We start from the raw sequence: 26,350 nt of genomic DNA, 5'->3' as shown, positions 1-26,350 counted from the left end.
AAAAACAATCGAATTCAATGATTTTCAAAATTGATTTTAGCACATTTGTATGGAAGAAATTCTTCAGCTTATTATTGAAACAAACATTTTATCATATCCACAACTCGATTATGTGGAGAAACCGTGGCCCTTCATTCATTTTCGCGTTTTTTATAAAATGCTCAAAATTGGTATTTTGTAAACAAACCCACTTGTTGCCTTTTTGTTTACTAATTTTGAAGTTTTATGAATTCAGGAAAACAAGGGTTCTATAGATTTTTTTCATTTAAATCTACCTCTTTATATATACCATGATTTTCTCCACATAATCGAGTTGTGAATATGATAAACTGATTGTTTCAATGCAAATCTCATCAATTTCTTCCATACAAATGGTCTAAAAACAATTTAAAAATCATTGAATTCGATTGTCTTTAAAATTGTTTGGCATATTGTTCAAACACCACACACACATACACAGTTTGTTTATATCGTTTTGAAGTTTTAGGCATACTCGAATGAAAAAATTTAAATTGACATAAAGCTTTGGCTAACCTTTCTTATTAAACTATGCTCTACTGGCGAACTCGACCTAGGGGCACTTGTTTTCATGAAATTATTTCAATGAAACACTCTAGTGTGACCAAAGACTAATTCTATGTTTACATTTACGAAATCAACTCGATTTCAACTGTCAATTCCATTGCTCAAACGTCAAATTAAATCGAATCGATTTCAGATGAGTTTTCATTTGACGTATACGCAAAGGAATTGACAGTTGAAATCGAGTGGATTTCGTAAATGTAAACATAGTATAACTTGCAACTACTTGCAAGTTATTCTCAGTTCTCTTTTACTGAACAAGTTTGATATCGATCAGCATTTTGTAAAAGTTTTTACAAATTTGTACATACCTTTGAGTTATCGTACAGACCCATGGTGGAATAATAAGGTGTAACGCCAAAAACAGCTGATCTTCATACCAGTTGTGAAAATGCGTTATTAGCTGTAAAAGTCGTAAAAATTGTAAAAACTTTTTAGTTCTGGAACACAGCTATTGTGAATAAAATCACATACAAAATGTAAACAAGCAATTTACAGTAATGCATTATTGTGAGCAAATTTGACGTTTGACATGATTTGATGTAACACCTTCTCTTTCCTACAGACCTAACTAGGCGTTTACACCAGACAGTTTGTCTTCAAATACAACTCTGATTTACTAACACACATGGTAGAATAATACAGGTAGCATTATCATGCCAGCTGATGGTAACATAAGGTGTCAATTGCATTGAATTAATGTCAAATTATGTTGCCAACAATTGCCGATGCGGCTACCTGTGTACTTGTACCATGCTAACACATACATACATTTGTCGGCTGTCCTTCATTTTTTCCACAGGTAGTCAGGTTAACAAATTTTTGACATTTTCGTAAAAATAAGTGAGATAATAATTGAAATGTGTTGAAAACAAAAGATCATGAACAAAAACAAAATATGTGAACGGAAAACAAAAAGAAATCTATGATTTTCATTCATAATTTTACAACTGTTTTTGCAGTTGTCTGGACGCCTACGTCACACAGGCAAGTTTTGGGTTTTTGACAATCAATACATATATTAAACTGTTCTGTCATGTGTAAACGCAGGGTAATGAGCTGTTAAATTTTCGAAGACCTGTTAATTGCGTCTTTCCGATTCGATTGACAGGTTCCTAATCTGGCTAGTGGTTTTGTTTTGATCCCGCTTTTTATCATTCGCTTTTCCTTCTTCGTGTGTTGTAAAATTGTAAACTGTTTTGGGAAAATTTAAAAAAAATGCGACTAGTAAGTAGAAGAATTTTTCATTGGAATAATTATTGGGGATAAATGTTGTCTTCTTTTAGTACTGTCTCAGCAATGACTTGGCCAAGCCATGCTATGTCATCACCTTTAAAGGACTGCGTATCATGTTGGATTGTGGACTGACGGAACAAACTGTATTAAACTTCCTGCCTCTGCCTTTTGTCCAAAGTATGAAATTGTCAAATTTGTCCAATTTTATTCCAAGCAGAGAACACGATCCTCAAATGGATGGCGAGTTAAAAGAATGCTGTGGTCGCGTTTTTGTCGACTCTTCTCCCGAATTCACTTTGCCCATGGATAAGATGATGGACTTCAGTGAAATTGATGTCATATTAATATCCAACTATTTGAATATGTTGGCTTTGCCGTTCATCACCGAAAACACCGGATTCAAGGGTAAGGTTTATGCAACGGAGCCTACGCTTCAGATCGGAAGATTTTTCTTGGAAGAGCTGGTAGAGTATATTGAGGTTGCACCGAAAGCCAGTACGGCTCAGCTATGGAAAGACATGCTTCACATATTGCCTTCACCGCTCAGCGAAGCTTTCCGTCCGAAAAAGTGGAGAACTATATTCAGTCTAAAAGAAGTACACAATAGCCTTGCAAGAGTAACAATTATGGGATATGATGAGAAATTGGATATACTTGGCGCTTTTATTGCAACACCAGTAAGTTCAGGATATTGTTTGGGCTCCAGTAACTGGGTTCTTAGTACGGCTCATGAAAAAATTTGCTATGTAAGCGGCTCTTCTACATTGACAACACATCCTAGACCAATAAATCAGTCGGCTCTGAAACACGCCGATGTCCTTATAATGACAGGTCTTACTCAAGCGCCGACAGTAAATCCAGATACCAAATTGGGAGAGCTGTGCATGAATGTGGGTACGTAGTTGCATTTGTAACCAATTATGTACATATGTACAAATATTTCTCTAATATTTTCACATCTTTTAGCATTAACTATACGCAACAACGGTTCGGCTCTAATACCATGTTATCCGTCGGGTGTTGTGTACGATTTATTTGAATGCCTGACACAGAATTTAGAAAATGCTGGTCTAAATAATGTTCCTATGTTCTTTATTTCCCCTGTGGCCGATAGTTCTCTGGCCTATTCCAATATTTTGGCTGAATGGCTTAGTTCGGCAAAACAAAACAAAGTATATCTTCCGGATGATCCATTCCCTCATGCCTTTTATTTACGCAATTCTAAATTGAAACATTACAAACATGTTTTTTCCGATGGATTTAGTAAAGATTTTCGGCAGGTAATTCTATGAATATACTGGCACCTCTCTAATGAGAATTGTTTTAAATAATCTCTTGTAAAACTTTATATCAACAGCCATGTGTTGTATTTTGTGGTCATCCTAGTTTGCGGTTCGGCGATGCTGTTCATTTCATAGAAATGTGGGGAAACAATCCAAATAATTCCATTATATTCACTGGTAACAATGCCTACGTCCATCTTTAGGCCCATATCCAAATAATCAACATTTTTTCTGTTTTAGAGCCAGATTTCCCTTATTTGCAAGTATTAGCACCCTTCCAACCATTGGCCATGAAAGCATTTTATTGCCCCATTGACACATCTCTAAACTACCAGCAGGCAAATAAACTAATCAAAGAACTTAAGCCTAGCGTCTTAGTGATACCAGAGGCTTATACAAAACCACATCCGAGTGCGCCGAATCTTTTCATTGAACAACCCGTAAGTTGAAATTTCACGATGCTATTTTTTAATTACAAAAATATCTTGTTCCAGGACAAGAAAATTATTACTTTTAAATGTGGTGACATTATTCGATTACCTTTGAAGCGAAAGCTAGACCGAGTGTATCTCACATCTGAAATGGCACAGAAAATTGTTCCTAGAGATGTGGGTAATGGTGTTACAATCTCAACTATCACTGGTATACTTCAAGTCAAGGACAAAGTGCATAACATAAAACCATGTGCAGATACTGTCAGTGACATGCCCAGTGGAAGCAAAAAACAACCGCCTCCATCAAGAGAAGATGTATTAAAAAATGTAAAATATGAATATGGAAGTCCAGATGTGGATTCACTGGTCAAGCGCCTTAGTCAAGATGGTATAACAAACATTAAAATGGAACGCCAGGGAAATGTACTAACGCTGCACTTAGTAAATGAGGATACCATCATCAAATTCGAAGATAACGAAACGCATATCGTGTGTGGAGGCAAACAATCGCTACGTTTAAAACTAAGAGATTCGTTGCTAAAATGTCTTCAGTCTTTTTAGTGATAAATATTTAATAACAATGTTTATATTTAACAACAATTTATTTTTGATTTTTTAACACATTACTACAGCGTTGGCAAATATCACTTTCAGAGGGCACTGCATAACGTCTACACCTTGGACATAGTGTGGATTCTTTAATTTCTTGAACTTCGACATCAAAATCCATGTTTAAATTGTTGGTTTTAAGCAATTTCACTGACTGTACTTGTAAAATTTCGCATAGCTCTGTATTGGTGTCATCTGCATCAACAACTTCGGTATGCAAATGTTGCAAAAGGTTAAATATGCGGTCATTGCCACATTTAATTGTAACAGCCATGAACCATGACGGCTTCGAGGAATCAGCCTTTTGATTTAATAGACGTTTAACTTCGAGAGCAGTATCTACAATTTTCTCCGACGAGACATTCTTCCACTTGTCATCGCACACAAACGATTGCTGATGGAAATGTGTATTAGTATCTGTAAAATTAGTAAATTCGTTAGGTGTTTAAGAGAACTCAACAAACTGATATACTTTATTTCTTACCGTAATAACTCCAACTTTCTTCGACCAAAAATGGTGCTATTGGCCATAAAGTCTTATTAAGAATGAAATAGCATTGTTCCAGTGTAGAACCAACTCTTTCTATTTCTTCCCTTGTCCCGCAATATAAACGATCTTTAATTAAATGTACATAAATTGCGGATATTTGATTTGCAACAAAGTTTTGTATATGTGCCACAGCTCTGTTATATTCGTGGGATTCGTATAAACTATTAACCTGGAAAAAATAAGATAATTATTTATGTATGCGTATATACATTTGATGTGAGTATTTTGCAAACGTTTTAATTGGTCAGTGCCAGTCTACCTGATGCCAATACGATTTTCAAAAGGAAAGCGGACACAATTTACCATATCGTTAATTTAATCTAATCTGAAATCTAAAAGAAAACCATTATTGCACAAATGTTCTGTGTGCAAGCAGAACAACCTATTAATAACATTATGTATTTGCTTCATTAAAGCACTATTTCTTGATTTTCTTGTTCTACTGACTTTTTTTTCAAGAATTAACATAATACATTGTTAGTGCATATGTTTTTGTTTTTTGGAACCATTCTTGCTGACTCAATGGCATAAGTTACCTTTTATGAAAAGAAATTGAACTGAATATACATATGTATATTTTCTGCGCATGATATTCAACGCGTATTTATTTTTTTTCTAATTTGAGGGCTTAAAGAATTAAAGATCTTTTACTCAAAGTTTCGCATAATAATTCTTAATAAGACACAAAATACTAAGAGATCGATCGTTTGGATCAGTTCAATCAGGTGTTCCGTTTATGAGATATCGCGCGTACCATGTTAGCGAACTTTAGTGGGGTAGATACCGGAAGGAGTAGACCAGTAACATCTTCGAACTTTGTGTAAGATTTGCAGTGACATTACGATATGCAAGCAAAGTTTGGAACAACCCAGTAACCAGTTCGAATGTTTTCTTGCACACAAGCTTTTGGGCCATGTTCTCAGGGACAGCGAATACAAGTTGTTGCAAAAAAATCAAAGCGATTTGAGCGTAGGTCTTACACTGCACTTTTCCGAAAATTTTCTCCACTCTGCTCTCTATTATCAATTATACGGGTATGTTCTGAGACACACTTCACCTCTCACTTCACACCGCAAGCATTTTGTTCACGCCATTTACGCTTATTTTTCTAGTATTTTATGGACGGACTTGGGTGTACTCTTCTTTTTAAATACCCTAATAAATCTTAGCCACAAGAAATTCGCAAAAATAGGAGTAAATGGGGTGAACAAAATGCTTGAGGCGTGAAGTGAGAGGTAAAGTGTACCACAGAACATACCCGATGAGTTCTTCCAATTTAACATTTACATACCTCTTTTTCAAAATCAACCAATTTACTCAATAAGTATTGGTTTAAAAACTTAAGTTCTTTAAGATCGGCAACAGCTTTGTTTTTATCACCTCTGGTACCTATTACTCCATTAAGATAACGTAATGTTAAACGTATTTTTGCTAAACTTTCGGCTGCTTGCTGTAACAGTTTATCACTCACTGTTATAGCCATGTGTTGTGTTCCGTGAGATGCTACCCACCATCTGTAATATTTACATAGCTCAGCAAAGGCGAAATCGAAATAAATGTTACTTACCTTAATGCATCAACACCATACTTCTTTGTTATGTCCTTAGGTGAAATGACATTTCCCAATGATTTTGACATTTTATGGCCTTTTTCATCTACAGTAAAGCCATGCACAAAAATAGATCTTCAAGAAAGAAAACGTTAATACCATAGGACAGATTTCGTTATTAGAATTTACCTACTTGTATGGAGCACAATTTCTGGCCGCAACACTAGTTAACAAAGACGATTGAAACCAGCCTGTGAATTGATCATAACCTTCTAAATATAAATCTGCTATTTGCTTGTCCTTTAATACCCGTGACCAGGTACTACCAGAGTCAAACCATATATCAAATATATCCAAGCCTTTAACAACGTCATCGAATTCTACATTGAAATTCTTTAGTAACGATTTGGGCAATAGCTCTGCAACAGATTTCGACCACCAAAAATCAATATTGCCCTCTTTGGATACCATATTACATACATGGTTCAATATATCCCTAGAATATTAAAAAAAATAAATAAAATATTTGCTTACTATTTGAAAGCTAACATCCATCCTCACTTGTCGCATATCACTTTTCCTGTATTTTTGTCATAAAACACTGGAATAGGGACTCCCCAAGACCTTTGTCGAGAAATGCACCAATAGGGACGTTTGATAACTTGTTTTGTTAATGTTGATTTACTGGCATCGGCATTGACACGGGGATAAATTTTCACATTTTCTATCTAAACGATGATAAAAGAAGTTAATTATAACTTGTACAATTTTGATGTTGGAAATATTAATGTTGGACCAAGCACGCAGTGAGCATGTCAGTACCGTTATAAATAGACAGCGGAATTTTATGCAACCCCTATTTTTGGTCCGATTCATGTCAAATTTTGGGATTGGGCATATTTTGGCTTCTGATGAAATTGCAATCGAAACATATCGCACCTGTTCAACAAAAGGGTAGTAACTCAAACTTTGTGGATTCTGGTACCGTATCACACCAAGCTTAAATAATAATATAATTAATATGTCTTCCAGAAATAAAAATTTAAGCTGTATACTGAAAACTTTAACAATTTTCACACAAAAGTTGCGGTCCATTTAACCCTCAAATATTATCTGATCATCTCAAATTGCAAGCTTCTTCTTTCGAGGCGATCGGACTATTATTGCGACCTGCAGAGCAGCTACAAAATCGGATAAAAATTATGTTTTTGGTCCATTTCACCCGATGAATATTTCACGATCATCACCTATAAAAATACAAAATACATACAAAATTTCGGGACGATCGGTCCATACAATTGGTATACCACATTGGGAGTCTCCGACGAATATTTCGCGGTGTTACATGAATTTTTACCAAAACAAACTTATACTACCCTTTCCCCATAGTGGTGTAGGGTATTAAAATGTTTGTGTGTACAATTTTTCTGTTTAAAATTCCCTTCAGACAAGTCAATAAAATAGAGAAATGTATAACCACATCCACAACCTTCAAAATACCGGAAATAGGGAGGTACCGTTCTATGGAGGCTATATGAAGACATCGGCGTATGCCGACAAATTTCAGATGAATTGTTTTATACTCGTAATACCAAATTTTAGCCATGTCGGAGGGTATTGAGGCCACAACCGTCAAAATACCGGAAATCGGGAGGTAACGTTCTATGGGGGCTATATGAAGACGTGGACCTATACCGACAAATTTCAGATGGATTGTTTTATACCCTCAAGGAAGACTCAATACCAAATTTCAGCCATTTCGGTAGGATACTGAGGGCACTACCTTCAAAATACCGGAAATCGGGAGGAACTGTTCTATGGGAGCTACATGAAGACGGAGAGACGGAGGTTGTATACCCTCAAGGAAGACTAAATACCAAATGTCGTTAATTTCGGTGGGATATTAGGGCCACAACCTTCAAAATACCGGAAATCGGGAGGAACTTTTCTATGTGGGCTATATGAAGACGTAGACCTGTACCCACAAATTTCAGGTGGAAAGTTTTATACCCCCAACGAAGACTTAATACCAAATTTCAGACATTTCGGTGGGATACTTATGCCACAAATCCTTGAATATGGTTGCATATGCTCATTTTACGCAAATATGTCAAAATATGCAAGACACCAAATTTCAGACATTTCGGTGGGATACATAGGCCACAAACCCTTGAAAATGGGTTTGCAAATGGTATGCATATGCTCATTTTACGCGATTTTACGAGTCTAAAATAAAAATGAAGCGGCTTTAAGAGACCGACGTTTTGTTAATAACTATTTTTTCCCAAATAATCTGGAATCTATTTTAATTTGCGTAATTTGCAGTTGGTTTAAAACTGGTATTTGGTATACAAATATTTACCTCCTTAACAGCTTTGTCTTTTAGCAGAGATGTGTTTATGAACCATTGCTCACTGGCTCTTAATATGATCGGCTCCTTTGTGCGCCAATCCAATGGATAGCTGTGCGTTAATTTATCTGCATACACTATATCATTTTTTAAATGTTCCATTACAATGCTGTTACCTTCCTTCAGCACACTTTTGCCTTGCAAATAAATGGGAGCATTTTTATTGTAGAGGCCTTCTTCATCGACTAGAGATTTCTATGGAAACCGTTTATTAACAATGATAGACAACATTTTTTGTATCCACTTACGACTGCCACTTTTTTGTCTAGACACACTAGAAAATCATCCGGTCCATGCGCTGGGGCTGTATGTACCAAACCTGTGCCCTTAGAATCCTGAACATGGGTGGCATTGAAAAATGGCAAAGAAGATTGCTCGGGATAGAGTGGATGCTTATAAGTGCACCCATCCAAATCGGTACCTTCAAAACATCATATTTATTTGTTTTTTTTTTTTTTTTATTTCCCTCTTACCTTCAATATTTCCTTTTATTTCACATTCAATGTTTGACGTTTTAACAAAATCTTCAACCAGATTCGATGCAACCAAGTAGAGATCATCACTTGACTTGAATTTTAGCAAGGAGTATTTTAAATTGCAGTTAAAGCAGATAGCCTGGTTACTGGGCAGTGTCCATGGTGTCGTGGTCCATATTAAGGCATATACATTTCGAGAATCCTCGACTTGTAGCGATTGTGGTAATTTATCCAAAGGAAAACGCACGTACACCGAGGGACTGATGAAATTGTTATCGTATTCCAACTCCGCTTCAGCTAGTGCTGTTCTATTAATTGGAATAAATGAAAACTAGACTTTTCACATGTTCTCGATGAAAAGAACATACTTGGAAGATGGTGACCAGTAAACTGGCTTCAAATCGCGATATACCAAACCTTTTTCATATAATTTTTGAAATAGATGTAGCTGGTTACATATGAAGTCTGGGTTAAAGGTATAATACAAGCCGTCGTTATCATGCCAATTCGACAAAATGCCCCATGAACGAAACTCTTCCTTTTGCCTTCCAATAGCATCCATGGCAAACTGTCGTGCTGTTAAAAGCACTTTTAGAATGTGTACATTTTTAAAATACTTTAGATGTCAATATCTTACATTTTTGTCTCACTACAATGGGGTCGTCAGTTCCGGTCTTCTTACCCGTCGACGCCAGAGCTTTCAATTCAATTGGCAGTCCATGACAATCCCATCCGGGCTTGTAGTGAACCTTGCGCCCTTTCATAATTTGATGTCTTATCGTAATATCCTTAAGAATCTAAAATTTAAGCAATCTATATTAGTCGCCACAAAATATACACAACTCCATCAGCTCCCATACCTTGTTGACAGCATGTCCCATATGCAAATCACCATTTGCATACGGTGGACCATCATGTAATATGTACTGAGGTTCCTTGTTATGTTCGAACTGATAGTTATAGGCCTTTGCGAAGGTCGTCTGGAAAAGACAATAGATGCACATTAATTTAGTCTGGCATGCAAATCAATTGAAATATGCACCTCAACCAAAGTTCGTTCTAGTTCCGTTCTTTTAGTCGCCGATAAACGTGAAGGAAATCGAGTTTTTGGTAAATTTACAGTGGCTGTGTATTTGACAGTGTCTTTTGTGGCATGTTTAATTGAATAAAAGCGCGTATTGAAAAAACGAACGTATCTAAACATTATTTTAATAAATCTTATTTTATGTAATTTTGAATTTTAAGCAAAACCTGCTTTTAGTTCAAAGGTACGATTCTTCGAAGAGAACCATGGTACAATTACAAAGGTAAATGCCACAGCCCAGCTGATCGAATCTAAAACGTCAAAAACTACAAAGACATAAATACAACTAAGACATGACAAAATGCATGCAACAAAAAAATGTTTACGAAACTTTGTATAGAAACATTACCCTTAACAGGTTCCAGTTAATTCAAAATCGCAACCAAGGAGGAACATTTCATGTAATGGTATCAGAAACGAAAATTATGAATTCAGGGATCTATTCAAGAATAATTCTATGTCGATTGGATCGGTAAATTCGGTTAAATACGTAAAAATGTATAAAAGAAAAAAATGTTATATCACCATATCGTGATATAACATTATGTTAAATTCAAAAGCCATTCACTGAAGAATGATAACAAAAAAATGTCTTATCTTGTTGTATTTATGTCTTTGAAAACTAGGAATTCGCCATGAAAAATCAAAACAAAAAACCATATGATTCGGTAAGTAAGAGATAGCATGTCTACACTTTATAGACAAACACGAGCGATAAAAAGGGACAATAAGAGACCATCTGGCGAAAATTTTGACAGTTTACATTACAAAAAAAAGTTGCTTTGTTGTAGCAATTCGCCGATGCATCTATCTTTGTAATTGTACCATGAAGGGAACTAACAGCTATACCTAATTAAAGTCGTGACGTACAAAAAATATTCACCTACCTACCACAACAACGTCTCTGAGGTCCGTATTACCCAAATACGTTGAATCCGAAATCCCATTTCAAACACAAAATCCGCGACCAAAACTTATTTAAATGTTTTCATTCTTAAAATAAATAATTTTTCCCTTGCAATGAATTGTATTTCATGTTTTGTTGGGCTTTTGTTTTCAAAATACAATACACATACATACATACAATAACATATGTTATATCGATATATATCATACGTTCTGTCAAAGTTAAAAATGTTCAACTTACAAAAAGTATACGCTCGACGTATTTCGGTAGTTCTCATAAGAATACATGTGTTCTACCTTTTTCACCACACACGCCCTGGGAATACGGTCGTATTTAGGCATAGCAGTAACGGCTCTGTAACCAACACTTACAGTACGTTTACATTTACGAAATCCACTCGATTTCAACTGTAAATTCCAATGGTCCACTGTCACACGGCGAAATAAATTTCTTGAAATTATGCGCTCTTAAACGCATTTTACACTTGCACTTAAAACAGTTGTTTACGCCGTTTATTTGACAGATATTGTGTGAAATCGACAGCATAAGTTATGCATGTTTTATTAAACATGCTAAATGTAAAATGCGTTTTAGGTCGAGTTCCATAATAGACTAATTTTATTAACCCCCTGTTTTTGTAACTATTTTTTGTTCGTTTGTCTATATTCGTAATAATTTGGGTATCGATAGCTCAGCCCCTAGATGACATACAGATCTAATTCTTCGTAGACACATTCTATATATACCCAGCAAAAAGTTTGCATCCGCGGATGCAGTTAAATAACTAGAACAATTGCCGCTGGAGTACATCTTTTCCTATGAATTAACCTGTGAATTTTACAAGAGAGCACGCAGCTAGGATGCACTCCATTTTGCTTTCACGGCACACAGCTAGGATGCACTCCATTTTCGATCCAAATCACAGCTTTGATGTAGTGTTTTGGATTGAATTTAAATGCAGTCTAAAGATGCTATAAAATGCAAGCCATTGCAAATATCCCAAAATAAATAAAATACATTGCTTTTCGTGTAAACAAGAATATTAACTTTATTACACTAATACAAATTATAGCTTTGTTCCTTTACTTTTTTAATGGTAAGAGTGGTAAAAGAGAAAAGCGTCAAAGTTGTTCAAAATTGCTCTCTCATGAACATTTTTACCAGAAAAGTAAAGGAACGGAAAAATGGTAGATCCGGCAGCAATGTCAGAAAAAACATAAAAAATAAATTTTCGTCTTTTATTTCACAGCTTTTAATTTAGTGTTGTCAGTGTTCGACTTTTTCTTCGGTTTTTCGTCCATTCTGTGAAATAATCGTCAAACAAAAGTCGAAAAATCAGTTCTGCCATTTTCTACCTGCAGAAATTTTGCTGGTAGCCTGTGGTAGAAGAGAAAGCCATTTACGCACTCTCTCCCCCCTCACTCTCTTAAAAATTGCTTCCAGTTTTGCCACTTTTCGGGGTTAAGGAACGCTTTGCAGGTTAAAAATGGTAACAAATGGTTAAAATGGTAACCTCAGGTAAGTAAAGGAACACAGCTTATAAAAACTTTCCATTAAATTTGATCATAACTGAGTTTACTTCCTCTGCTCTGCTTTTTGTGACACCGCAACTGATATTTCTTCATCATCCCAATGGTTTTTCATTTTTCCTCCAACTCCAGTTCTGACTTCCAAAAAAAAACTCTAACTCCTCTTCAAAAATAATTAGGTTAGGTTAAGTTAGAGGATGTGCAGCCACTAAATGTGACTGCGCCACTCGGAGACCTTATGGTCCATTGTGATCATCCTTTAGAAAAGTGGAGAGAGATAAATAGGAATAAAAAGAATTAAAAGAACTAAGAAACAGATAAGAAAACAAGGTAGGCAGAATAATCGAAAAAACAAAGCGTTACGCGTTTAGGTTGCGCTGTCCCAGCCACTTTAGATTTTTAACGATGTTGCAGATTACAGTAGGTTCCACAGTTGAGTAGAAGGTTAGAGACGGCGGAAAACGAACACCCACTAGTCTGTGTCGTATACGAGCCAGGGCTGGACAACGACACAGGAGGTGTTCGATCGACTCCGACTCCTCCTCATCCTCACAGAGTCTGCAGTAGTCCACGCCCTAAAAATCTCCTCCAGGATTTGGTATAAGGTCGGTGATGCAAATTGTAGCATCGCCGGCGTTATGCCATCCGGCCCAGGAGACTTGTAAGGCTTAAAAGTGCTGACCGCCCACTTAATTCTACTTCTGTTGACCACCCTGTCAATGAGTACCAAATCCAAAGGCTCCTGAACTAGGAAGTCGTCACGCTCATTGTTGACAGTATCCTCATCCTTGCAGCCTGGGAAGTGGGTCTCCGCAAGGAGATCAAGAGTCTCAGTGGCGGAGTCTGTCCACGCACCATCTTGTTTCTTGATACTTCCAATGGATTTGGGGTCCTTGGAGAGTAGTCGTCGAAACCTAGCTGCGTCGTTAACTCCTTCTACCGACTCACAGAAGTTAACCCAAGATGTTTTCTTTGCCCGCTTGATTTCACTCTTATATTTATTGAAACTCACTTTATAGGAGTCCCAATCAATATCGAGTTTAGTCTCATGCGCCCTGTTATACAGTCGTCTAGTGTTTTTCCTAAGTTCGCCAAGCTCCTTGCTCCACCACACCGGTTGAGATTTCCTCCCAGGATATGTTAGTGGACAGGACTCCTTATGGCAACGAAGAAGAACATCAGTGAGATTATTTACGGTTCCATTGAGGTCATCAACTGTTTCCGTACTAATATTAGGAGTTAGTTGCGAGTTCGTTAGTTCCGTGTATTTGTCCCAGTTTGTCCTTCGTGGGTTCCTATAAGGAATTTGGCGACCTCTGTCCAGAGAGACATCAAAGAATATCTGCATATGGTCCGAAAAGGAACATTCTTTAGATACCCTCCAATTCCTCAGGACAGAGTCATCTAAATTAGAAAGGGTTAGGTCAATGACCTCTTCCCTGTTCCTAATTTTAAAAGTTGGATCACTACCCCTATTACATATCCGTAAATTATAAGATAAAATAAAATCGAATATGGACTCACCCCTCTTGTTGGTGTCCTTGCTGCCCCACTGGAAATGGTGAGCGTTTGCGTCGCAACCCAGGATTACGTTACAGGTACCCATCATCTCGTCAAGCAGACGTCGGACACACTGGTTGGGTGGGTCTGGGGCCTCAAAAGGCATATATATCGATGACAGCAGCGTGGCCTTGCTTTCTCCATGCTCCATCCTGACCGTGCATATGTCACCGTTACTGTAATTAGATAGAAAGATTAGATTTAAACTCTTTTTACCTACTATACAAGTCCTTACCTTGTCCCCCTCGGACGCGGCAAAGACGTCGAAGTTGGCATTGTTTAGTCCAGAAACCTTATTTTTATAGATATAAGGCTCCTGGACTAAGACAATGTCTACTTCAGAGTTCGTGAGGGACAAGAGCAGTTCAGCGGCAGCGGCCTTGCAATGGTGCAGATTAATCTGCAGTATGCGCAGCCTTTGCCGCTTCCCTACCCTTACTGTTTTTCGTGAGGTGGACTCAGTCGAAACCGAACCCATCCTGAACCGAAATTCAGCTTTCCCTCACGTTCTCTTAAGTGTAACTCCCCAGGGGGGTCGACCGCCACTCTGGCCACTAAGCCACCCAACTCGCTACAGGGGACTAGACTAATAACAGTCCAGCCTGTTGTAACAAGACTGGGATTCTGCAACCTCAGCATTCTCAGCAGGATTTCCTTGCTTACCGTAGGTGGGGGAATCCACGCTGAGAGTACCTTTCTGGACGGGATGTCCGATAGGGAGACCGCCGCCAGATCAGCTCCTTCCCACAGAGCACCAAGACCACTCACTGTCTGAACGAGAAAGTCTCGCGACCTTTCATTCATACAGTTGATGACCTTGACACCCTTACGCAAGAAGGCGCTGCCAAGCTGACGGTCTTCCGGATCTTCCGGTCCAGAAACTATCGCAGCCCGAAGACCCGTTTCAAATAGCAACCAGTGACTGTCGCTGATTTTTCCATTTGGATCAGCTCTGTCGATGATTGCTATTTGCAGGCCATCGTCTGTCACAGCAGTTGGTCTACCGTATGGCTTATTGCGCCTTTGACCGCGTACCTTGGATTTAACTTTTCCAGAAGAGGCGGAAACCTTCTCCGTACTCAGTTGCTTCTCCTTGGTCACACGCTCAGCGGCCGCTGCATACGAGGTTGATGGTTCGATCAGCTGAGAAGTCATCGTCTTCTTGGCTGAAGGCTGCGGACCCTCAGAGGAGCGCACACGCCTCACAGATTTACTCTGCGAGGTGCTGTTCTCCCCACCCGAAGACGATATTTCCTTAGCTGGTCCAACCCTCTCCCTGTTGAGACCAGCATCTTCGATTGCGTCACCCTTGCCTTTTGGAGCAGAATCGGGCTTTGAGGCAGAGTCCTTTACCGCTCGATCACCACTAGGGGTGACTGTTGGCTTAGGGGTGCTCTCAATAGCCTTTTTCTTTACCTCTCGGTTCGGGTTAGGCTTCGAAGAAGAAGATTTTGGCGCAGCACATTTACCGGAGGTAGCAGGCTTTGCCTTCTCTACTACGTCTTCCGGGAGGAAGATCCTCTCCACCGGGAATTCGCGATGAAATTTACGAGGGTACATTCTTTCGAACTTCCTCATAAATTTCAACTTGCCCTTGATGAGGTGGACCTCCCTCTCCGAATGCAAGTTTGCATCTCTCCCTACAAACCTGCGGAGATAGGATACGGCACGCTTGTAGTGTCTCGCATCCGATGCTTTGCGGGCCGAGGCAAACTTTGAGCAGCTGTCCGCTTTCGGGTCATCTACCGATTCCCCGTCGTCGGACATTATTTCCGTCGCCTCCTGCCTTTCAAGCTTTTTGTCGGCATGTGCCGACACAGGACCAGTCGGAATACGACTTGCCTCCGGTTGAGTCACCAGGCTTATACCCCCTTCGTCAGGGCTGCAACAATCTACCCGTGTAGACTTGGCCGGGATCACCGTGGTGTCCAGCTCATCGTCAGTCAGAGTAAGATTGTGCAGCAGTTCCTCCGGGAGCATGTCCTCAGTGGTTTCTTCCGGCACAAGCCTTTCCAGCTGGTCGAGGAGTTCCCTACTCTGTCTCTCTAAACTGTCGTCGATAGTTTTTTTGAGATTCGTCCTAGGGTCGTCCCCGCCCAAACTTGCAGTCCTGTCTGCCTTGGACTGGCTTTCACCAGCCCTGGTCAAATCATGATCCTTACGAAAAGCCGAGTCGTCAACTTTGGGGTTAGAAACTGATGCACTTGTAGCAGGTACAGCTGTAGGTGCCAAGGCATCCACACCTAAAACAGCCGGATCACAATCACTTGATCTCGACGACACATGGCTTGTGGTCACACCAACACTTGCCGCCGGTACTGGGTTATTAACTCCCTGCACCGTAACTTTATTCCTTCTTTTTCTTCTACCCATGTTTAGTTAATTATTTAAGGGGACTACCCCGATCCAGTTTTTGGTCCACGGGGGGTCCAAAGACCCCCAGAGTCCCCACAATGTGCGGAAACGGCCCCGTCTTTGGTTGCCCTAGGACGATTTCGTTTTCGCACATTGCAGTGACCCCCTTCCCATCCGCCACCCGGGAAGACGCGCCTGGTAGGAGAACGGCAAACTCCCCCAGGTCAAAAATAATTTGCTTCTCGTGAATTACAGCAATGTTCGTATCTAGAGTTTGTATTTCTTTATTTTTTTTAAACAAATTCTTATAATTTTATAGCCCGTTTCCACGGTACGTCGTTGTTCGACCCATAAGTACGAATAAATTACTTATTTCCCCACACAAAATTCTATGAACGAACGACGATTTTTCTACGTTGTTCGATTAGAAATACTGTCTGAACGACTAAAGTATAGTACACATTGACAAGCAAAACTGACAGTCATCGAGGTCTATTTCGTGAATATCAAAGCCTAACTGAAAATTTCTTTTGTAATCTCTAAATAACACCGTATATATTGTATTTCAAACGTTTTAGCTAAATAAAAGTTATAAATTTGCCCGAAAATTGCCCTAAAAGTACGGTGACTGTCAGTTTTGAATGATAGTGTGTACTCCCCTTAATAAGTATGTCCCATCCCTAACAAATGAGAGAATTTATCGAAAAAATTAATTATGACATGTCTAAATTCAAAATTGAAAAATTTGTTGAAAACACAAAAATTTTAGAAAAAAGGAAAAAGATGAATGAAAATAATGAACTAAAGATTTTATATAGATGCAGAAGGAAGATGGTTGTGTTTCCTTCTTAATTCCACACACATTTTTTCTCCATTAGTTTCGAATCGTGTAAAAAATCAGAAACAAAAAAGAAACAAATAACTGAAAGTCTGTGTACACAAACATAGTTTTGACATGTCTCTCTCTCTTTAATTTTGAAAATAGAAAAATATAAAAATATATTGAAAATACAAAATTATTCGGAATTTATGGAAAAAATGAATGAAATGTGTGTAGATAAATATAGACGATACATTTGAAGGAAAGCCTGTTGCTTTTCCTATTTATTTAATGTCTATTTTATGTGTGTTTCGGTTCAAATTTCGTGAAAACAAGGAAACAAAAATGATGGAAATTTTGTTTATGTTTCTGTTAATTACGAATGGCGTCGTCGAAACGGGTTAATTCGTGTACGTCGTTCGACAGGCGAACAACGTAATTGAAACGCTCGTGTGAACATGACATTAGAAACTTTTTCTTGTGTTCAGAAAAAAAAACTGCGACTGTAGGGATCAAAAAATTGGCTTGCTTGGCTAGGGATCTATAAGCGAGTGCTTCTAAAATGTATCGAGCGGAGTGCATTTTTCATAAATCCGTATGGACTGCATCGAAAGATGTATTGAAATCATAACTCTGCATTGCACTACTTCCAAACTTGTTACAATACCATTTTTGAGCATTTTATAAAAAAAGCGAAAAATGAATGAAGTGTCAAGGATATGTGGATATTATAAGTGTGTGCTTCAATGCAAAGCTGACGAATTTCTTCCATACAAATGTTCTAAACACAATTTTAAAAACCATTGAATTCGATTGTTTTTAAAATTCTTTGGCATATTTTCAAACAGCACACACACATACACAGATTGTGTATTTTGTTTTGACGTTTAATATAAGCGTGTTGTGATTCGCTGAAGAAAGTTCTAATTTCTAAGTCTAACAACCTTTTCAAAGTCTTTAAGAGAAAGGAGGAAAGACTAATCGGCCTTCGGCAGTGAGTGACTTGGTTTCCCAGCTTTGGGAATATAGGTCACTGTTACCTCTTTCCACAGTGCCGGTATGTGCGATAGTAGTAAACAAGCCCTAAAAATCTTCTGAAAAATGGTTGTCAAAACAGTCGGTGCGTTCATAAGCATCGCTGGATTGATTCCATCAGGTCCAGGAGACTTATATGGCTGAAAAGTACTAATCGCCCATGAGATTTTGTGGTAGCTTATTAATCTATTGACAAGAGCCACCTCTCCCGGAGTGCGGGTCCTGCTTTTGTCCACACAAGGTGTACTCTAGCTGGCATCCTCACTTCCAGGGAAATGTGTTCCTGTCAACAGATCTAAAGTCTCTAGAGCGGAGTTAGTCCAGGTACCGTCATCCCGTTTGATGCTCCCAAAGGGTTTAGGGTCCTTCGAGATCACCTTACGGAATCTCGCTGCTGCATTAACCCCCTCTATGGATTCACTAAAGCTTTTCCACGAGTCTCTTTTAGCTTTCCTGATTTCACTTTTATACCGATTGAAACACTCTCTGTAGAGGTTCCAATCGGTATCAGATTTGGTGCTGTTAGCTTTATTAAAAGCTTTCCTGCTATTTTTCCTAAGCTTTGCTAGCTCGACTGGTTGAGTTCTCCTACCAGGATAAGATAATGGGCAAGACTTCTCATAACAACCCTGGAGGACACGCGTGAGATCTGCAACTTGGCCATCTATTTCCTCCGTTGTGCGTGGTTCGGGGAACTCACACAACCTCGAGGAAACGAGGGAGTTGTAGTTTTCCCAGTTTGTCCTCCTTGGATTCCTATGAGGCGGTTGCCTTTTACTTCCATGGTGGACTTGAAAGTGTATCGCTCTGTGAAAGAGCACTCCTCCGATACTCTCCAGTCCACTATGGCTGTATCTTCCATATTTGTAAGGGCGAGATCAATAACCTCCTCCCTTACCCTATTATGGAAGGTGGCAGTGTTACCCCTATTACATACTCGTAGATTATTAGCTAAAATAAATTTGAATATGGACTCACCTCTCGCACTGGTGTCTCTGCTTCCCCAGTGGAAGTGATGGGCATTTGCATCACAGCCCATCACTAACCTGCATCTGCCCGTCGTCTCCTCCACTAGTTTGCGCACCAATCCGCTTGGTGGGTCAGGTGCCTCATACGGCATGTAGACCGTGGCCAGAACTAAAGCCCTACCGGTAACTTCGTCTAGTCTCACTACAGTCGTATCACCATCACTGTAATTGTAGAGTTGAATAAGGTTTAGACTTTTTCTAGCTACAATACAGGTTCTAAAGGCCTGCGTACATAAGCTGCCTTGCCTGCTTACCTTGCTTACTTCTGATAAAAGAATAAAAAAGAAAAGGGCAACCCAGTTCGAAATTTCCTCGGCCTTCTTTATTCTTTTATTTTTATTATGTCAAAAATGAAGCAGGAAAGCAAGGCAATCAGGCAGAGCAGCTTATGTACGCAGGCCCTTACCTTGTCTCCATTATTCGTATAGAATAATGAGAAATGTTTATTGTTTAGTCCAGAAACCCTATTTTTATATAAATAGGGCTCCTGGACCAAAGCAATATCTACTGCAGAGTCTGTGAGGGAGAGAAGGAGTTCAGCAGCCGCAGCCTTACAGTGATGCAGATTGATCTGCAGCAACCGAAGGCCATGCTGCTGAACTACCTTACTGCGACCTCGAGAGCCGGAACCGAAGTCCTCCAGACCCGAAGAACAGCACTCCCCCACAGTCTCTGATGTAGTCCGCACTCTCATCATCTATGGTGAATCGCATCACCATGCCGTCTCTCTCCTTAAAATGCTTGAGGAGCCTCCAGCCGTCCACAGAAAGACCCCGGTTCTGCTTCCTCAGCATCTCGACTACTTCCCCTGCATCAGAGTCAGGAGGAGGCACCCACGTTGTGGCTACACTCCTCCTGGGTATCTCATCAACAGGGACAGCAGCCAGCCTGCAGCCGTCCCACAGGTCACCAGCACCCTCTATTAACTGGATGAGGAAGTCTCTCGACTCCTCATCCTGGCAATAGAGGATTCTGATTCCCCTTTGGATAACCGCCCTGCCGAAGCCGGTCTTACTGGCGTCTACCTCATCGGAGGTGATGGCCTTCCTGAGAAGGCGTTCCACTGCGATCCAGTGCATATCGCTGATCCTCCCATCTAGATCAGCCTATTGACGATCGCCACTCGGAGATTCTCCTGGGCGATCACCCCTTCTAGGCTCGCTGGCTTCGGTGTCCTGTCATTTGAAGACCGTGGGGGCATCAGATCTGGGTCAGTTTTACTGGCCTTCCCCGGTTGAGCCCCTACTGTCTTCATATGACCGGTCCCCTGTGAGTGCGGGTCCATTTGGTTGGTCGGTCGACGATCCACCACCCTCTTGGCAACAGGATGCGGATCCTCAGAGGACCTGACCCTCTTAACGCATTCCTGCGCAGATGTCCTTGAGTATCCGGTCTGCTTAGAGGTCGATGGTCCATCTCCCGCCACCACCCCATGGCCCTTCACAGTGCCAGCACCGCCCTTCAAATCAGAAGGGTGAGGTCTAGTAGGTAACGATGGCTTTACAGTGGTCTGTTGCCCAGTCCTCTGCACAGTCGCCCCTACTAGATCTGCACCTTTCTTTACCCCGGCAGGTTCGATGGCAGCCACCGACGAGACAGTCGACATAGGCGGTACCTTTGGCGGCTGTCTAGCTTGTGGCTGCGACCTTCCCTGCGCCAACTTCGAAACGGAAGGGATCACACCAGTGTTTCCCTTGCGTTCCGTCGTCTTCGGGGCCAGTGGAGGCAACCTGCTCGATCCTACAGTGGTCGTCAAAGACGTCCGCAAAGGGCTCGAGTAGTTTGACAGCACCGGATTCACATTTTTCCCTGTAGAGGTTGCCCTTGTCTCAGCCACTGGGCTGGAGACTGCAGCCTTTGGTCAATTGGCAAGAAGATCTTTTCAATGTGAGGGTATTTCCGTTCGAAACGCCTCAGAAATCGGATCTTCAGGCCAATTTCCCTAAATTCCGACTGGGTCACCTCGGAGGGGTCTTTGCCAATTAACCTCTGACTGTAGAAAATAGCTCTACGATAGTTGTATCTATCTTTCTTCTTGAATTAGGTAGTACTTGTTCAGACTAACGGTGTTTCGCTCTCTATTCGTTGTTCGACCCCAAATTACGATGTAATTACTTCATTTCCCACACAAAATATTGAGAACGAACAACGATTTGTGTACATTGTTCAATTTAAATTACTCTCAGAACGACGATAAAATATGTCCCATCTATAACAAATGAGAGAATTTATCGAAACAAATTAATTATGACAGGAAAAATACAAAATTTAAAAATTTATTAAAAACCCAAACATTTTTAGAAAAACTGCAAAATATGAATGAAAAGTAAACGGTTTAACGACTAGTATACATTCAAATCATAGCAAATTTTGTCATCTCTTTCATTGCATTAATATTTTTTGTCCATCGTTTCAAATTCGTGTACAAATTTAGAAACAAAAATCAAATGCCTGTCGGAAAGTCTGTACATATACCAAAAAGTTATTTTGGCAGGTCTCTCTCTCGTTAATTTTTAAAATAGAAAAATTTGAAAATACAGTCGAAATCGCTTATAACGTCGTCGTTTATAACGTCATATCGCTTATAACGACGAAATTCAAAAGTCCCGAATTTCTGCCCATTATATTCCACACAAATAAATATCGCTTATAACGTCGTCGCTTATAACGTCATATCGGTTGTAACGTCGGATTTTTGTAAAATATTTGAATTTTGCTATCGGTTATAACGTCGAACCATACGAAGAAGAAAAAAATTCTCTCAATATTTTGTTGTATGTATATTTTTTCAAACTCAAACAACAACAAAGTACCAAACATATGCGCAACATGTTCGAAGATGGGCATGGTAGAACAAATACAAGGTAAAGTTAATACTACAACAAATACAACTCGAACAACAACCACAAAGGAATTTGTTTTTGTTTGTAAACCTTAGTGTCAACGTAAATGTAAACAAAACAAGGAAATGTCTATAAATTATTGGAATTTAAAAACTAATAATTTTTCACATTTGATTGAATATTTTGGAAAACATGAATGAAAACTCGTTAGATTTTCAATTTGAATGTTTCCATATCATTCCACTAAATGCATAATTTCTCGCAGAAAGTAGAATACTTGCAAAAATGTTTCGGGTCGCTGGTAATTCATTGAAAAAAGAGAAGCTGTTTCAATCATTTGCTTTTGAAAACAAAAAAGCAGATGTTTATTAGGGCTTTATTCTTTTCAAGTTTAACAAAATACCACACATATTAACAAATATTGTACCGCCTCTATAAGCGGTGTTTTAGTGTGCGGCATGTCGTTTGGACCTGGAGGAGGTTACATGTCAATGATATGAAGCCGTCTTTATGGGAAATAGTTTTTTTTTTCTGATGAATAAATTTGTTCTTGAAAAATATATATCCCTAATATACATCGAACATAGAAATAAATACATAAAATGTCGAATGGAATTTGACACTAACACTACAACCCAGTTCAGTCAGCTGGGTATTGCTGCTACCTTTTCTTGTTCTACCATGGAAGATGGGGTTGAACCACTGAATTACGACTCATATGGAGACACTCTGAAGTCAATAAAGCTTAAATTGTTGCCACCCAATGTCACATTTGTTTTCAGTGTATTAAAATGACATTGCCGGAATCGGAAAATATCCACTATCCTGCAAAAATAGAAAAGGATCAAATTACGAAATTAAATGTGTTAGATGCCGTGTTATTGTTAGATGAAGGGTGGAAAAATGTAAAGTCGTCTGCCATTGCTAATTGTTTTCATCATGCACGATTGTCAATGGTCCTTTAAACGATTCTGAAGACATTTATCTTCACTTCAAAAATTTATTTACTCAGAAGATGTTACAAGTAAAGAATGTGTTTTAAAAGCCCTTTCTGAGTTAAATTTAAAGCTTATGTTGGAATTCAAAAGCCCAAACTAAAATATGTAACAGGCTATTTTAAAGATAACCAGATAACCATATCCCATATTTGCGTAATTATATCTGCTGAAGAATGTATTTATACGTATGCATATAGATGAAAAAGTAAGTCACTCTACATAATATAATTTCACCTCATTTATAAGTATCGTTTATAACGACTATCGCTTATAGCGTCCGATTTTGGTCGGTCCCTTGACCGACGTTATAAGCGATTTCGACTGTATACTGAAAACACCAAAATTGTGAGAAAAAATAGAAAACATAAATGAAACTAATATAATTTAATATTAAATAGATATCTGAAAGAAGGACAAATATTTTTTCAGTTCATATCAATTAATTTTACTCGTCTTTTGGCTGAAAGTTTCTTTAAAATCAGTAAACAAAAACTATGAAAATATGAATCATGTTGCTATGAATGATGTACCATGTCGTATGAACGGGTTAATGCCCGTAATTTCTACGCGTAGTTATCTATGCGTTCATAGATTTTCCCCGTGTAAGCAACATTTCATAATTTCAATCCATAGGTAACGTTACCGGGTCGAAAACGGCCGTGTTACTTACACCAAGGATTTTGCCTGGTTGATCGTTGCCAATGTGCTAAAAATTGTAAAACACTTATATGTGGCAATGTTTTTACGAAATCATGAATGAAAATCACCAATGCTACCACATGTTTTCAAAACTTACACGCCTCTGTAAATGGCACGTAGAAATTGCCAAACGCATAGGTAAAGATAACTAATAGGTAGCTACCTACCCGGTTACCTAGGGCTAGAAATTACGGGCATAAGTCGTGTACGTAATTATGAGAACGAACGACGTTATTCAAATGCTGTTATGAACATGGCATAAGTGATAAGAAATTCAAATTATTTAATTTTTAAAACAATTGGTCTGTTCCAGAACTGCAAGAATCTACTAATTTTTACTATTTTTTCCGGTACCGTAAGTCGAAGGTCACACTATAGTGGTTTCATTGAAACTTTTAGGTATTTATAGATCGAGGTCCCCACTACAGCAACTTCATGATATCACTCTACTGTGAAACTCGACCTAGGAACCCTTGTTTTCATGAAATTGTTTCAATGAAACACTCTAGTGTGACTTTCGACTAATGCCCGTAATTTCTACGCGTAGTTATCTATGCGTTCATAGATTTTCCCCGTGTAAGCAACATTTCATAATTTCAATCCATAGGTAACGTTACCGGGTCGAAAACGGCCGTGTTACTTACACCAAGGATTTTGCCTGGTTGATTGTTGCCAATGTGTTAAAAATTGTAAAACACTTATATGTGGCAATGTTTTTATGAAATCATGAATGAAAATCACCAATGTTACCACATGTTTTCAAAATTTACACGCCTCGGTAAATGGCACGTAGAAATTACCAAACGCGTAGGTAAAGATAACTAATAGGTAGCTACCTACCCGGTTACCTAGGAATAGAAATTACGGGCATAAAGGAAAAAATGTTATCGTAGTAAAAATTAGTAGCTTCCTGCAGGTTCTGGAACAGAGCAAATATCTTTTGCTTTGGCAATTGCTTTATTAATGTCTCCAACCATTCAGAAAGCCACTCCGGAATGTCGTCCATATCTCCATTTAATAGTCGTTTGAATCCTTTTATGGTTTTTGTAAGGAGAATCATTTTTTCCGGCGCGACGGTAAATACTTTGGCAACTTGAAATGGTTGCGATAGAAATCTTTGTATTTTTCTGGCCCTGCCTACAGTTAGCATATCGTCTTCCGAAGGTTGGTCCATGCCTAATATGACAATAATATCCTAAACAACATTGTTATATAAATAATTGTATTTTACTAAAATTGTATTTTTATATAAGGTAAGCAGGCGATGCAGCTTATGTACCCAGGCCTTTAGTAATTACAGACCGAAACAAAGTAGACCATAAAGCTGAATCGGCCACAGAAATATTTAAAACTTATATGTATCTTAATATATATTATAATTAAGTAAAATCATGCCTAATATGACAATAATATCCTAAACAACATTGTTATATAAATAATTGTATTTTACTAAAATTGTATTTTTATATAAGGTAAGCAGGCGATGGAGCTTATGTACCCAAGCCTTTAGTAATTACAGACCGAAACAAAGTAGACCATAAAGCTGAATCGGCCACAGAATTATTTAAAACTTATATGTATCTTAATACATATACAGTTAGTCAACTTAATTATTGCAAAACCAAAATTATTACAAAATTTTAAATAAAACATCATTTTATTGGTATAACTAAATATCATTATTAATATTTTTGTTAACAATGCAATTCTTACACATGTTTATTAATATAGTAAAATAAAAAGTAGCTAAATTGCACTAAACATTTTCTTAAAATTAACAAGAATGAGTAAAACTCATTATTTGCACTGTCAACTAAAGAATTGCAAAATTCACAACTTTTCAGTCTTTCACAGTATTTTTCGAAAAGTTGGTTCTAATATTTCGTATTCCCACATTTGGCATCAAAAACATCTTGTAAACGTATCTGAATTTAATAAATAAGTTTCGGAATGTCATATTCCAATGGTATTTTTTAGCCATTCTTCTTTATTGCATTTTATTTAGTCCCCCAGGTAAGTGGGCGAGCTATTCGCGACTTTTTCCTTCAGGTGTACCTATGAATTTTCGATGAGGTTTATCTAGACACTGGAACGGGGTGTAAATGACTTTGGTACAGTTGTATAACAACCAAGTCTTACATAAATTAGATTTATGCTTAGGGTCGTTGTCTTGGTAGTACTTATATTGCAATTTGTTTAAATTTTCAGGGTCAGCTGGCCCAAATTTCTTGACGCCTTTGGTTAAATATTTTCTTAAAGCATCTAAATAAACCTCCTATGTCATTGTTTCTTCCAAAATCAGGATTTTACCAAAGTCACTGCTTGGTATACAACCCCATACTATAAGTGACAGTTTTCCGAAC

At 38.5% G+C, this 26,350-nt stretch overlaps 3 protein-coding genes across 4 annotated transcripts; 1 reads left to right on the top strand and 2 right to left on the bottom strand.

Annotated features, from left to right (window-relative positions):
* Window positions 1-1,324: 1,324 nt before the first annotated feature.
* On the top strand, window positions 1,325-4,135 carry IntS9 (integrator complex subunit 9). Its single transcript, XM_073987479.1, has 7 exons — window positions 1,325-1,384; window positions 1,633-1,809; window positions 1,869-2,712; window positions 2,785-3,098; window positions 3,176-3,278; window positions 3,342-3,541; window positions 3,596-4,135. The coding sequence occupies exons 2-7, from the start codon at window positions 1,801-1,803 to the stop codon at window positions 4,094-4,096; spliced, it is 1,971 nt and encodes a 656-aa protein (XP_073843580.1). The 5' UTR covers window positions 1,325-1,384; window positions 1,633-1,800; the 3' UTR covers window positions 4,097-4,135.
* Window positions 4,119-10,768, bottom strand: IleRS-m (Isoleucyl-tRNA synthetase, mitochondrial). The gene is made up of 13 exons (XM_073987478.1): window positions 10,172-10,768; window positions 9,990-10,109; window positions 9,767-9,926; window positions 9,498-9,705; window positions 9,127-9,437; window positions 8,902-9,074; window positions 8,606-8,848; window positions 6,805-6,971; window positions 6,437-6,739; window positions 6,262-6,378; window positions 5,986-6,208; window positions 4,629-4,863; window positions 4,119-4,561 (listed from the first exon to the last, which is right to left on the bottom strand). The coding sequence occupies exons 1-13, from the start codon at window positions 10,331-10,333 to the stop codon at window positions 4,137-4,139; spliced, it is 2,847 nt and encodes a 948-aa protein (XP_073843579.1). The 5' UTR covers window positions 10,334-10,768; the 3' UTR covers window positions 4,119-4,136.
* A 2,061-nt stretch (window positions 10,769-12,829) lies between these two features.
* LOC141402422 (uncharacterized) lies at window positions 12,830-14,707 on the bottom strand. Of its 2 annotated transcripts, none has more exons than XM_073983645.1 (2): window positions 14,174-14,707; window positions 12,830-12,906 (listed from the first exon to the last, which is right to left on the bottom strand). In XM_073983645.1, exons 1-2 carry the CDS (start codon window positions 14,685-14,687, stop codon window positions 12,902-12,904), a joined length of 519 nt encoding a protein of 172 aa, XP_073839746.1. In that variant the 5' UTR covers window positions 14,688-14,707; the 3' UTR covers window positions 12,830-12,901. The 2 variants fall into 2 exon arrangements, with proteins under 2 accessions (XP_073839746.1, XP_073839747.1); XM_073983646.1 differs by lacking the exon at window positions 12,830-12,906 and having other exon boundaries at window positions 13,452-14,385; window positions 14,445-14,707.
* Window positions 14,708-26,350: the final 11,643 nt, after the last annotated feature.

This window comes from Musca autumnalis, unplaced genomic scaffold (assembly GCF_047663935.1).
Source record: "Musca autumnalis isolate F117 unplaced genomic scaffold, ASM4766393v1 scaffold_4, whole genome shotgun sequence".
In the NCBI taxonomy this organism is placed as follows: domain Eukaryota; kingdom Metazoa; phylum Arthropoda; class Insecta; order Diptera; family Muscidae; genus Musca; species Musca autumnalis.
Note: the sequence above shows the minus strand (reverse complement) of the source record. Positions and strands in the feature narration are given on the sequence as shown.

Bases quoted from the DNA above. Each gene is read 5' to 3' on its own strand.
- IntS9 (XM_073987479.1), top strand. The intron at 2,713-2,784 runs GTACGTAGTTGC...CACATCTTTTAG, and splicing joins AGAGCTGTGCATGAATGTGG to CATTAACTATACGCAACAAC. The intron at 3,099-3,175 runs GTAATTCTATGA...TTATATCAACAG, and splicing joins TTAGTAAAGATTTTCGGCAG to CCATGTGTTGTATTTTGTGG.
- IleRS-m (XM_073987478.1), bottom strand. From the start codon at position 10,333: ATGTTTAGATACGTTCGTTTTTTCAATACGCGCTTTTATTCAATTAAA. The intron at 8,849-8,901 runs GTAAGTGGATAC...CGGTTTCCATAG, and splicing joins TAGACAAAAAAGTGGCAGTC to AAATCTCTAGTCGATGAAGA. The intron at 4,864-5,985 runs GTATGTAAATGT...TATTTTTTCCAG, and splicing joins TGGTTGATTTTGAAAAAGAG to GTTAATAGTTTATACGAATC.
- LOC141402422 (XM_073983645.1), bottom strand. From the start codon at position 14,687: ATGGGTTCGGTTTCGACTGAGTCCACCTCACGAAAAACAGTAAGGGTA.